At 29.9% G+C, this 14,235-nt stretch overlaps 1 protein-coding gene across 1 annotated transcript; it reads left to right on the top strand.

Annotated features, from left to right (window-relative positions):
- The first annotated feature begins 5,526 nt into the window (after window positions 1–5,526).
- LOC106790469 (sialin) lies at window positions 5,527–13,275 on the top strand. The gene is made up of 8 exons (XM_014755385.1): window positions 5,527–6,132; window positions 9,578–9,831; window positions 9,984–10,229; window positions 10,455–10,539; window positions 10,697–10,914; window positions 11,379–11,528; window positions 11,630–11,762; window positions 12,195–13,275. The coding sequence occupies exons 1-8, from the start codon at window positions 6,111–6,113 to the stop codon at window positions 12,641–12,643; spliced, it is 1,557 nt and encodes a 518-aa protein (XP_014610871.1). The 5' UTR covers window positions 5,527–6,110; the 3' UTR covers window positions 12,644–13,275.
- The last annotated feature ends 960 nt before the right edge of the window (window positions 13,276–14,235 follow it).

Below are 14,235 nucleotides of genomic sequence, written 5' to 3'. Positions count from 1 at the left end.
AAACCAGTCATACGAAAGTGACCGTTGTTGATAAATAGTCGAGTCGCCTTAAAGGGCACGAAAGCAACCAAGCCGATCATAAAATAAACGATAGGTAGGATTAATGTCACGAAAGACAAAACGCCTCCCCGTTTGCGTTGCCTTTAAATACTATCAAGCGAACTATTGCTCAACGTATTTTAATATGTAAGCGTGTAAATGTACAAATGTGCCATAGGTGATTCTCTCGATGACGGGTTTTCGAGGGTTGCCTTATTGTGGAATAGAACAATAGCTCGATGATGGATATGTGTTCAAACCATACGAGAATAATTTCACCTGAGAATCTTTCATATATCATATTGTTTTTTTTGTCATTTATTAAATAAAGAAATAAATTGATGTCGTTTAACACATACCAATGTTAAACTTTAACAAATTATGAAAGCTAATAATATCCTTCTTCATTTTTTTCCTTCTCCTCTTTTTTTTTTAATCACGCTCATGTATTTTGTTTAAAAAGAAGAAGTTGTTATAAGTTTCACTCATTGTCTAAATTTTGTATGAAACGAGATTGTTCAGTGACCCTTATTCCTAGGATGCAATGTATAATTGTAATGGACACCTACAAATTTATAAAGTTTCAACAAAATCTTACAGGTATTACGTGTAATGACCTATCTCCTTGTAAGATTAGAAAAAGAATAAATGAAAATAGTTAAAAGTATTTACGTACGTACTCATAGATGTATACTTGGAAACTTGAACGAGTATTTTCACCGAAAACGAAATACAAAATCATTCCTATTCTCTATCCAAGTATTAAAATTACTAAAGGTAAGAAAACATGAAGACGTGTTAGACGTCTGTCGGACATTTTTTTGCACAAAGCGGCAAACGATTTGCAAGGAACAATTTTCCATAAGAGAGTATCGAATACCAATTTAGGAATTCCTCCTTGACACGTAAGTATATAATTACTGTCACACGAATCTTGTTTCTGTCTATCGTAGAAATGAAAGTAGAAAAAAAAAAAAAGGAAAAAAAAAAAAAAAAAAAAAAAAAGGACAGCAAATAATTTTTTCCTAGAACCAACAACATGCAATCTCGCTAAATCTTCATTGTAATCGATTCTCTCTATTATTATCGATACTCTTACGACAATTCGCATCGACTTTTGTCATGAAAAAGATATTAAAGTAAAGATAAAACAAAAACAAAAAAATAAAATATCTCGTTGAATGAATTTCCTGACTTTATATTTTTTCAATTTTCCAGAACACTAATCTTTGACCAACCAGTTTTTTATTCTCCCACGATAGATCGTCCAAACGTTCAAAAGAATAGTGGGTGGGAGTGATCGGGTGGCAGAGGAACGAAATGAAATGGAAAGCTAGAAAAAGAAAAAAAGAAAAACACAATTTTAGGGGAACGAAAATGAGATTTGGTATTTGGTACTTGCAATTATTTAGGTATATATATATATTAACGTATAATCCTTGACACATCCATCAAATAAGTGAATCAAGTTCTCGAAGTTCTCTGTAAAACTTACAAAATTTTATGTGCGGAATGATAGAAGGATCGATTGGTTTAAAAAAAAAAAATCATTGAATAATAATCAAAGAATAAAATTTAATTGAATCTCTACCAGATACCAGTCGGTGCAATCACGTAAAAAAGAAGAAAACAGGAAGTATGGGATGTATTATGCCACATGATGTTTCTTTTTATTTTTAATTTTTATTTAATAAATAACAGTAGCCTGTCCTAGTTCTAAGAAATAAATGAGAATGGTTTTTTCTCGATAGAAATAGAAACGTGCTCCCAGTTCCAACAACCAACCGGTTGTTACATCCTTTCCTTTTCGTTTTATAATACGAAGTATTGCAATTATTTACTTATCTGGGCCAGATTGAAGATCTCTGCTACACAAGATGTTGTTCAATATAACTTGGCATTGAACGTTACTGTTGTGAGAATCATTTCACGTTATTCCGAGAAGAAAAATCTATCTAAGAATATACGTGTGCAATAATAAAAAAAAATTTGATTATGCATCGAGAGAGAGAAATATTGCGATTCGCAAGAATTTACTAACATTTCATTTTATTTCGTTCCGACAATTTTTCGACGAATTCTGGATATAGTAGATTGTATGATTCATTTTGATCGAATTTTTAAAGTATATATGGGGATTACATGAGTTTATGTCTATATATGTGTGTGTGTGTTATTTATTAACATATAAAAGAGAGAAATAAATATTTTCAATATTAAATATTATTTATTTAAATATATATTATATTTTAAAATCTGCTATCACATATATCGATCAATCCAATATAAACTTCAATATTATCAAATTATCCTTCTAACTATTGAGATATCTCGCGATCCTTTGAAGATGAGATGGTATTTGGATGTAGTCATTAATCTCAGAAGTATCTTTTCGTAGAAAACGTAATACCAGATTAAAGCCAATATTAATCTTGTGATATCTCTTAATATCGTAAAGATATAAACCATACTCATCCTTTCACACTGGAGAATACAGATTACGAAGATAAGTTGTATTAAGATGTAATAAGTAAGACGTGGTGCTTAAGATATAAATTGTGTTTTTATGAGCAATCAAAAGTATCCTAAAGTACAAAAGTTACGAACAAAAAAAGAAAAATAATAAAGTTCAGTTCACGTACTACTAAATCTTGGGATTCATTAGTGATGGTTTTAATGAGTATGCTCTTAATACTCGTTGGTTTGAAGTGATCAATATTTATAAAGTTATTTACTTTTAAAGATTCTTTGTGGTGGTGTGTTAATGTTTTAAATAAATAGTTAGTATTTATATTCAAATATTAGCATGTAATATAAGTGATTAATATTTTGAATAATATAAAAATTGTCATTACTCGTCAAATCAATATATAATATTATATTCTAAATAAATATGTCTGATAGAAATAAAATTTTCTGAACAAAAATACAAATTATGATTAGACGATACAAAATTCGTAATAACAAATAACGATAGTCCAAATGATCTTTTCTGAATTTATCTTCGTCTAATTGCGAGTTCTATGGAAAAAGGTTTACATTGAAAAATTTGCCAATCTGCATGGTTTGTATTTGAAAAAAGATTGCTGTCAATTACAATGATCGCATATATTGAATTGAAAAGCAATAACTCGTTATATAAAAATGAAACAGAAAAGAACAAAAGAAATAGACAAAGAGTTAATAAACGTGATTAATTTAATAATATCGTTTTTGTAAAATAGAAAAGAAACAAAACAAATGATTCCATTTTGATATTTCCTTTTTCATTGGTAAAATGAAAAAGTTTGCCGAACGATTTTCTAAGGTTTATTAAACTCTTTCATTCTTTTCCCACTTTGCTGATGCATATTTTTCGAAGCCATTCCATTTTTATCCTATTCCGAAAGATTCTACAACGATTTAAAGGAGACGAGATCTTAAATCGTAGACAAAGAGAATAGCGTTGAACTTTTGTCGCTAACTTTATGGGTTATATCCGTTCCAATCATAAAGTCAAATCTCGTTTCAAAGATTTTCCGATATTATCTGGGATTCTTCGAAATAAAAGGTGAAAATAAAATTGACACGTTATCGAAAATTCACAAGAGAAAAAAGGAAGAGAATATTTCTAGTGCGATGACAAAATAGCACAATTCGTTTACAATATTTTCTGATTATTATTTGCTAAAACGAACAGAAGCATCAAACTACTAGATGTAGAAGTTGAATCTTTTTTAATTCAACAATTTGTTTGTTTATTCGAAAATTTGTAAAATAAGATGCAGCAGATGATGAGTTAGTAATATCGAATCTTTACAATTTCTATTTAATATTTGCCATCCGTTTTCTTACTTTCGAATGGAAATTATTTTCGAAATGAGAAATATATTTTTAAAAGATTTTCTTCTTTTTTTTTTTTTTTTCTTTTCATGTTTCTTATTAACAGAAATTAAGTTATTCGACGCATAAGTTTTTTTAAAGTATATAGTTTATTGTTTTTCGCAAATATTTTTATTTTATGTCAAAATTACTATATGCATAACACATGATACAATTTCAATTGAAAAATCGAAAAAGGTAAAGACAAAACTTTAAAGTTCAATCGGTCGATAAATTAGATCAGTCGGTAATCATAGCATAGCTAACAAATAATTCAAATGAATTCTATCTTATCAGTCTTCGGATAATTTATTGTTCGTCGATAAATAAATTTTATCGACGGAGACTGATACAAAAGGTTTAAATGTAATTATTTTTAAAAAGAGATTACTATCTTTTTTTCCTAAAAAAAAAAAAAAAGGTTGAAATTGTCTAATACAAGAAGAGAAGCTATTCGTTCTCCTTATAAAGTTTTTCTTTGTTAATTCTCGAGTTAGTAAATCTACAACATCATTATATTAATCCTAATTGACCCGTTTTCATTTGTACGTTTCAAATTTACAAACTCAAGGCTCTTTTCTCAATGTAAGATTATTTTAACGATTCTTAAAGAGTATTTTCTCGAAAATATATCCACCATTATTAAAGATTATTATTATTATTAGAAAAAATGATTATACGGAAATAAAGAACGGCGAATGAAACAATACGTAAGACTTAATGAAAACAAACGTAAGAAATTAAATATTTAGAAAAACAAAATATATATATAATAAAACATTTCGTATCTTACAATATTAAATAAAAAAAAAATCTAACAATAAAGTCCCCATCGAATAATGTAAACAACTGATTGAAATTTCCTTTTTCATCTCTCTGACCATCGGATACAAGAACCATGTAATGGTTTTGGTTCCTTTTTCCCCTAAAACCGTTTCTTTTACTCTCAAATTTCTCTTTATTCTTTGACAGTCCCTTTAAAGAATGCAAAGAATCATTCTAAATTGCTAACAAATAAAGAAAAATATTATATATTAATCTTTCATAATAGAAAAAGATCTAAACAATATGCGAAGATTATTTTATAAATACATAGGATCATTTTTTCGTCTCTTTCCATAAACAATTTTCTTCATTCGTTGTTCTAACACAACATAACGAACAAATAATATTTATTACAAAAATATAATATTACCGATTGATGACACGTTTGCGAAATATTAACGAAAATAAATAAGGAAAAAAAATAATAAAGAGAAGAACTTCGATCTCCGTGAAAAGTTCACTGACGAAAGTTACGAAGTTAAAGTCACACCACTGACGTTATTGTAAAATGTATAAATGTAAACAACATTTAACTTAGTAAAAAAAAAATATATATATATATAGAGTGAATTTAATGACGTTTAAAATCGTGCCCCTCTCTACGTTTCTTAGTGTTTGTAGACACTTTTATATGTTGGTTACGACATAAATGATATGACGGAACCCGACGCTACGGCGATGACGATGAGAAATAGGTAGGAGGGAGAAAATGATGGGAAGAGAAGGACAAAACGAAAAAAGAAGCATGAGGAGGAGGAGGAGGAGGTGAAAAAAAACAGGAAAGCCACTACTAAATCGTATCGGTCGAAACATTACGCCGGCAAACGGCAACGAGACCACCACGTTCCGAGCTTATTTTCACTACAATTTTTCAAACAGAGAACAAGAGAGGAGTTTATCTATGTGCGACGAATTATTTAAGAGAATGAGTGATTCTAGTTGATCTCGAACACAGAAAAAGAACTTTTGGCAAACAGTGCCGAACAAGCAACTAGATTTAACCGATTCTATCTTGCCAGTGTGTGTGATACTTTGCATAGTTATCATCTTTATTCCGATTCATATTCGATTCAATCGTTTTTCCTTCATTTTTTATTTATTTCGTTCTTTTTTTTTATTTTTTTTTTTTAATTCAGATTATTTTTGTCTTTTTTCCTAATTCTATCGTTAGTTAATACAATTTTGAAACGATTCGCGTAAGAAGTATTTCTAACGGTGATAATTTTGTGTTCGTTTGATTAAGTATTCCTTTCTCGTTTTTCATTAATTCTACCTTTTACGCAGTATTCGATATAATTTTCAATTCAATATTTTAATAACGCGAAGATCTTTTTTTCGTCCCCTATTATTAACTTGGTGATAAAATATAAGACGAATAGAAGAAAATGACTTGCAATTTTAATATGAGTAAGTACAATATTATCGTATTTTTTCACTTATACATTTATTTATTCAAATTTTCTATTATTTTCTATAATATTTATTAATATAAACTAACGTCTACTAATCGTACAACGCTCGTAAAATATGAGTAATACATTAAAGTTTATCTTATAAATGATCAAACTTGAAACTTCAATGTCATAAGTTATTGTATTCATAATTATATGCAAAATAAGTTGAGTCATACAAACGTCGATAAAAAAATAACACGGTGAAGTTTACTTTTAAAATCATTATTAGAAAAACATAACAAATATTCGACAATTTGAAAATATCGAAGTTTCAAGATAATATTGTGTTCCGATAAAAATAAACATTATTTTTGTTTTCTTGAAAAATTACGATTCTTATTAGTCGAACTTATTTGTGTTAATAAAAAAAAAAAAAAGAAAAAAGAAAAAAGAAGAAAAAGAAAAAGACGAACCGACGAATATTCTTCCTGATTAGAAATTTCGGGCAGAGTTCAACGAACTCGTTTACTCATAAAGTTAGTGGAATATTTTAGGGAAATATTTTATTCGAAGAAAAAATCGTTAGACATTAGACAGATGTTAAATGGTATCTATAATCGCAATGAATAATGAGTTAAGAGAAATGAAAATGAGAGAAAGAAGAAAAGAAAAGAAAATCAAATAGAATAGAATAGAATGGAATAGAATAGAATGAACATAGAAAAAGACGTAGCTCGAAGGTTTCTGAAGTTGTTTCGAGCGTTAGATAAAATGAGATTATCACGATCTTTTTAAATGCTTGACCCGAATTAACTAACTAACAAACGCGATAATGTAACGACGGAATCCACGCGTTAATTTATTAACTGTGTACGTTTTGTTTTTAAATCTGACGTCAATTTCTATTTCGGCAGTGTGTCTCTTTTCGTTTCGTCACAGCCAAATAAAACGCAAATAGATGCTTGAAAATGTGCACTAGTCCAAGTTCTGGGTGAAGGTTAATTGTACAATAGATTATGTTGAATAAAAGAATTGCACAAATTCTATAATTTTGTCGAATATTATTTTAAATTTCTTTTTTTTTTTTTGAATATGACTTGTTTTATACACGTTGTTTTATACACATAGTTGACAAGTTTTCAACCTAACATAAAAAGTATTTTATTTTTGTTCTCAAACTCACTCTTATAAAAAAACGAAAAATTATTATTGAGGTTCTAAATTTAAATAATAATATAATTATTTTCATTTACAAGTTTATATGGGATATAATACGAAGTAATTCTTTGTTAATATTTTTTTACGCGTAGACGTTTTTCTCGAACCATTATTACCATTTTCTATTCTTTTTAAAATAAACGTTCTGTTCTTGAGTTTAAGAATAATTATATTTAACAGCTTTTACAAGGAAACCTAATATAGACATAATGAAGACACGTAAAATAAAGAAAGATAAAAATATTTAATAATTAACAAAAATTAAATCGTTTAAAAACGCGTTAGTCTTGCGTAATAATTTACTGTTCTAGATAGTTAAAATATAGATACATATATTAAAACGAAAGATAAGACACGCGTGATTTGTTAAATGATCACTAATAATAACTGCATATATATATATATATATATATATTATCATTAAAAAACGAAATGTCAAGATTCACATGGTCGGTTGGTTAACGTCCAAAATATTCATGAATAAGAATAAACCTAAATATTCGGTTTTTCAAGTGTCAACAAACGACCATGTGAATCTTGACAATCTTTAATTCATATATTATATTATTATGAATAATTACATACTTTTCTGTATAATGTATTTGGTACTTTGTCGGTAACATATATAACAAAAGAAATAGACAACTGGATAGATAAAATGCGATTAATTTATGAGTGAAAAGGGTGAAACTATGAATCTCATTGTTAAATCTAATAATATTCTATGTCACGAACTGTATCATCACGCGAGTTAGATCTACGCGTAATACACTTATAATAGATATGCGTGTGTAATAGATTTCCCTTGCGTTGGACTAACACGCGAAACGAGAATGAAATAGGCACGTTGATAACTTCGTTTAACGTTCATGGACATCCGGCTTACTCTCCTCACTCTTCTCGCATTATTAAATGTTTAATAAACCGTTTTCTCATGACGCATAATAAACGTAATACAGATAAGAGGATTCCAATCCTCCTCTTCCTATTCCCTCTCCTCGTTATCATCTTCCTACTTCTTCTCGTGATTAATAAAACGGACCTTTTTTTTTTAAAGCCAATCGATTAGATTTAAACGATCAAGTTTATTCAATTTAAAAAAAAAAGATCTCATCTAATCTTACAATCCCTTATCTAATCCTCCGTAATTCATCGTACGTACGTACGATGCAAATTGTTAAATCGGTTATAATCTAATGCCGATCAATCAAAACCTTTTAAATCGTATTTTTAATCAGAGGAGAAGAACATTCTTGCGTTACGTAGATCGCGCGTTTGCGTAATAAGTAATAACGATTAAAGATTAATTGTTCGAAACTTAGCAACCTTACAGTAGTACAAACGATCTTTTATAATGTACAATGATTTAGTATATATACTTTTTCATAAACTAATATCTTTCGAGATTCTTTTTTTTTTTTTTTATATTTCAATAAAGAGATCCTTGTGTATTACTTCAAAGAACACGATTAACGATCGACAAAGTTATAGGCGATTTATCTACGCTAAAAAATTACAAAAAAAAAAAATAATAATAAATAAGAAACTAATATGTATCATATTATAAGATTTCTTCGAATTTATTTATTCTACTATTAACATATTATAATCCTTTTATTTTGTTTTTTCAAAAGATCAAAGAAAGAGAGACAGTTCGAAGTTCAATGTAGAAAGATGAAAAGGTCATGGAATCTGGATTATTATTTTCGTTTTTGTTGTAACAATAAAAGTTGAATTCTTGGTCGGCTCGTTTTCGGCCTTGATGGACTATAAAAATACAATTTTTCAGAAAAATATGTAAACATGTACATGCATAACATTGCGTATGCACTGTAACATACACGTGTGTGTTAACGCGATTACATTACGTAAAAATTGCTTATAGACTTTGATCTTTGCTAACGCGTGTTTGTCATTAGAGTTTGTCAATGATTTTCTCTATACCCCACCTCAATCCCCTCCTTTCCCCCTCATTATCTTCTATTTCTCACGCCAAGGTAAAGGTACATGTAATTTGCAATAGATCATGCGTTCCGGTAAACAATTAATTAAAAATAATTTAATACTTTGTTTCCTTTTTCAAGAAATATCAAATTATATATTGAAAACAAAAATTAAAACGATTTTTTTGGTATATTACGTGCCTTATTAAAAATTGTGTAACTTCGTAAAAATACTTATGTGTATATTGTTTGTTTTTTATTTTCAATAACGAATCATTCGAATTATCGAATTTTCAGATAGAATAAGCTGTCTCCAAGTACTGAACATTATGGTGATACTTGGTTTCATGTTGAATTATATGCTGCGCGTTAATTTAACGATAGCCATTGTATCGATGGTAATGCCTTATAATAAGTATTCACATTCCAATAATTCGCACGAAATCATTCCAATTGACAATAAAACAATGATAACGGATGACGCAATAAAACGGACAATACAAATTGGTAACGAGGGGACAAATGGGTCGACTTTTATTTCAACTGGACACGTACGTTTTTTTCTTTTTGAATTTTTCTTCTTATCGAATTTTCTCCTTTCCTTTTTTTTTTTTTTTTTTTTACATTATAGATAAAACCTATAGAGACCACAATTGAAAAGGAAAAAAAATACATTTCAAAGATCTATCGATTCCTTTTGTAGGAGGAGCTTGAACAAACCAGGTATCCGTGGAATGAATACGAGGTCAATCTGATTTTAGGAAGTTTCTATTGGGGCTACATCTGCACGGAAATACCTGGAGGTAGAATGGCGGAAATTATTGGGACCAGAAGAGTATTTGGTTATAGTATGCTAGGATCTAGCGCTATTACTCTTTTAACGCCACTTTTCGCGACTTTCGGATATGTTGCCGTTGCAATTTTAAGAATTGCTCTTGGTTTTATGCTGGTAGGTACTCTCCCTCTTTTTTTCTCTCTCTCTCTTTCTCTCTCTCTCTGTTTACAATGATTCAAATTACAAAATCAAATTACAACTATCTACACACGATTATTAAATACTTTCTTTCATATTTCGATTTATATTAGTTTCAATAAATAATAAATGGTTGTTTATATATGCCTATATATATATTCTTTGATACAAATTATTGGATTATTTGATTTTATAATTCAGGGAGCTACTTGGCCTGCAATTCAACCTATGACTGCTCGATGGATTCCACCGAATGAACGTAGCAAATTCGTATCTAATATGATGGGTAAATTTCATGTGTTGTGTTTACATCAATTCAAATATAAAGAAACAGAGAGAGAAAGAGAGAGAGAGAGAGAGAGAGAGAGAGAGAGAGAGAGAGAGAGAGAGAGAAAGAAATATCGAAAGGAAGTACGTAATTGAATTTACATATTTTCTTGTAGCATCCTCGTTGGGTGCAGCGATCACGTTGCCAATTTGCGGTTTCCTCATTGCCTCTCTCGGATGGGAATCTGTTTTCTACGTAACGGGAATGGTCGGATTGACGTGGAGTATCGCGTGGTTCTATTTCGTCTATGATTCACCCTCGCAACACCCACGTATTTCTGTTGAAGAACGAAACTACATCGAAGAATCCATAGGAACGACCTCGTCCACCAAGGTACGTAAAGAGAGAGAGAAAGAGAGAAATAAAAAAAAAAAAACAAAAAAGAAAATAGAAAAAGATGTTTGCGAGTTTAATTAAATCAATCCGAGTCCATCCTAACGAATTGAAAAAGAGCTTCCTTTTCTTAATCGTGCTCTTGTGTTTACACGCGATCGATCTTTCGAATGTTTTAACTTTTAATTTTACGCTTGGCATACTTTGAAATGAAAATTATTTGTGTCTTCTCTTTTTTCCGCACTCTTATCCTATTTAAATTTCTATGTATTTATAGTATTATATATGTGTTATATATATAATATTATAATTTTCTATGAATTATTATCTGTAATTATAATATCGTCAAATTATCTATTTGCCAGTCATACAATATGAATTACTTAACGTATTTTTAACGAACGCAATAAATATAAATCTTGTGTTATTACTATTAATAATATATATTTTGCAATTATTATTAGCATTTTCCAGTACCGTGGAAATCAATTTTTACTTCGTTACCTGTTTGGGCAATTCTGATAACTCACGGATGTAGCGTTTTCGGATATTTCACTGTGGTCAATCAATTACCTACTTACATGAAATATATATTAAATTTTAACATCAAAGAGGTTAGTTATATCAATAATTATAAGTCACAAATTGAAATATAATTAAATGTAACGAAGAATAATATCAGACTTTTCTATTATTCTAATTGTTTTCTATATAGAATGGAATATTGTCTTCGTTGCCTTATCTTGGTAAATACATTTTTGCTTTGACAACCGCGACATTGGCCGATTATTTACGTCGTACTAATAAACTATCGGTTACTGCAATTCGAAAAATTTTCACCACTTTTGGTACGTATTTTTATATTTATTTTAATCTATTTACTTGTTGTTTTTTTTTTGTTCAAAATTATTAACAATTTGTTCAGAAACATTGAAATATATTATACATATGTTTTATGTGATATGTAATATATAATAATATTAGATAATAATATTCAGTTCTAATCTATTAGGTAGTTCGAATGATAATTTCGTGCTTTCAATGGCAAATTAAACAACGAGTTGTTTATGTTTACAATTTAACTAATCAATTTTACGGTTTAACTAATCACGAATAGTTAGTTGAATTTGATAAATTTAATTTCTTAACTATTTCTTACGTTTTTATAAGACACTTAAATACGTTGAAAATAAATAGGATAATAAAATGAAATATTGCCTATTAAATATTATAGAATAAATATGTATATATTAATAATGAAATGTATATATATTTTTCAGCCGTATTGAGTCCAGGACTCCTTATGATAGTTCAAGCATACCTTGGTCGTGATCCTATGACGTCCGTTGCCATTTTTACAGTTGCTTTGACGATAAATGGTGCTGTAACAGCTGGTTATCTTGGCAACGGCCTCGATATTGCGCCAAATTTTTCTGGAACGATTTTTGGTATCGCCAATACACTTAGCTCGTTTGGTGGTTTTCTTAGTAGCTTCATAGTTGGTACAATTACCTATCAGAATCAAACGTATGAACAATGGAGAAAAATATTTTGGATTCTCGCTGGTACTTACTGTACAGGTGCTTTGGCTTTCGCATTCCTTGGCACAGGAAAATTACAAAAATGGAATTATCCGGATATCAAGAGTTACGAAAAAAATAAGACTAATTTAGAAAACAACGGTGACGCTGAAATCACTGAACCATTGAATAATAAAACGCTTTCGTAAAATTAAAGGATTATTCAAATCCGTACATTTCCAAAGAATCTCTAATTATCGACTGACATTAATCGTGAGTATAAACACAGGCTATTTAAAAGTTAAGAAAAAATACCCTTGTATATATACCCACAGTGTATTATCTTCTATTGACACTGAATAATAGTACGTTACGATTTTAAACGAATTCGAACAAATAAAAGTAATGTAATTTTAATAATTTCGAAAAATTGTTAAATAATATGATGAATTATTATAAAAACTTCAAGAATTGTCGTATTTCAATTATATTTCCATATAAATTTATATATGTACAAAATAATGACAAATATACGAAGAGAAATTTTTAAAAATTTAAGAATCATTAGACGAGAAATATTTATCAAGAATGGGATAGATAACACATTTTCATAAATACAAGATAGAATTCTACGAAATAATAGTGAAATAATATTACGAGAATCGTCGACAAGGTGGGCATCTGTTATCGTTGATAGTAGTCCATCGAATGATACGTTATCGACCGAAAACGAAGACTCTACAAAAATATTAGTAAAATCTAAAGAGAAGTGGCGCTGGTATTACCAATTTACGTTTAATACTTATAACCTTTTAACAAAGGAAATTAAGAGAGGAAAAGAGAGAGAGAGAGAGATCTTCAACAAAGCAAGCATCCTTATACTAAATATTTGTAAAAAAAAAATAAGATATTCTTCAAGGTCTATTTTATTTAATTCGTTTGGCGCATCCTCTCGTTTCTCGGGTTCCTGGATTGCGTCTATCCTTTCGTGAACGAATGAGCAGGAGGTGGAGAAGAGAGAAGAGGTTAGAAGAGGAAGAAGACGTGTGGTGTAGTCCTCTGGTAGCACAAGTGCGTCGCGGTGTCCGGCGTAGGGGCGCCCTGCGTAGGGGCGCCCTGCGTAGGGGCGCCATGCGTAGGGGCGCCCTGCGTTGCGGTGGTGCTCGCCGTGACGCGTGGCGCTGCGGCGCTTCACCGATGTGCCAGGAAAGTAGAAATCCGAGGAGTTAAACAGCTCCACCCCGAGTTATTCTGTCAGATGATCATTTCCCGCTCACCGCGATAATTTCTCCCCTCCGCCACCTTCTGCGCAAGCCGTCAAACGCACTGACGCGAGAGACCCAGCGCAGAATCACCACTACCATCCCACGTGACCACCCCACGTGACTCCCCACGTGATCACCCCACGTGACCACCACCACCACTCACGATCCCATTCCTTTCCCCCTCTCTATCGTACGTGACGCGCGAAACTACTCTCCTTCTTTATTTATCCTAACTTTACGTTTAAATATTCATTAAAGTTACATTTTTATACTGATTGTAATAAACCATTTTTTTATTTATATTTTTTTCCATGTATTTCTTCTCTAGCGTATATTAATAATGTATAACATATGAATAGTATTATAATTCAGTCGATTTGTACAAATTTCTAATGTTCGTTTTTATAATTCTATCGATATATAATAGTTTTTGGTATTAGAATGATTTTGAATCTATTACTTCTATTTCTTTTCGAGATAAATTGTTGTAGTTTAATTTAACGTAGAAATAACAAGATAATGAAAATGAAATAAAG

The sequence above is a fragment of the Polistes canadensis genome, unplaced genomic scaffold, assembly GCF_001313835.1.
Source record: "Polistes canadensis isolate GaletaPanama2010 unplaced genomic scaffold, ASM131383v1 scaffold_240, whole genome shotgun sequence".
Classification (NCBI taxonomy): Eukaryota; Metazoa; Arthropoda; class Insecta; order Hymenoptera; family Vespidae; genus Polistes; species Polistes canadensis.
Note: the sequence above shows the minus strand (reverse complement) of the source record. Positions and strands in the feature narration are given on the sequence as shown.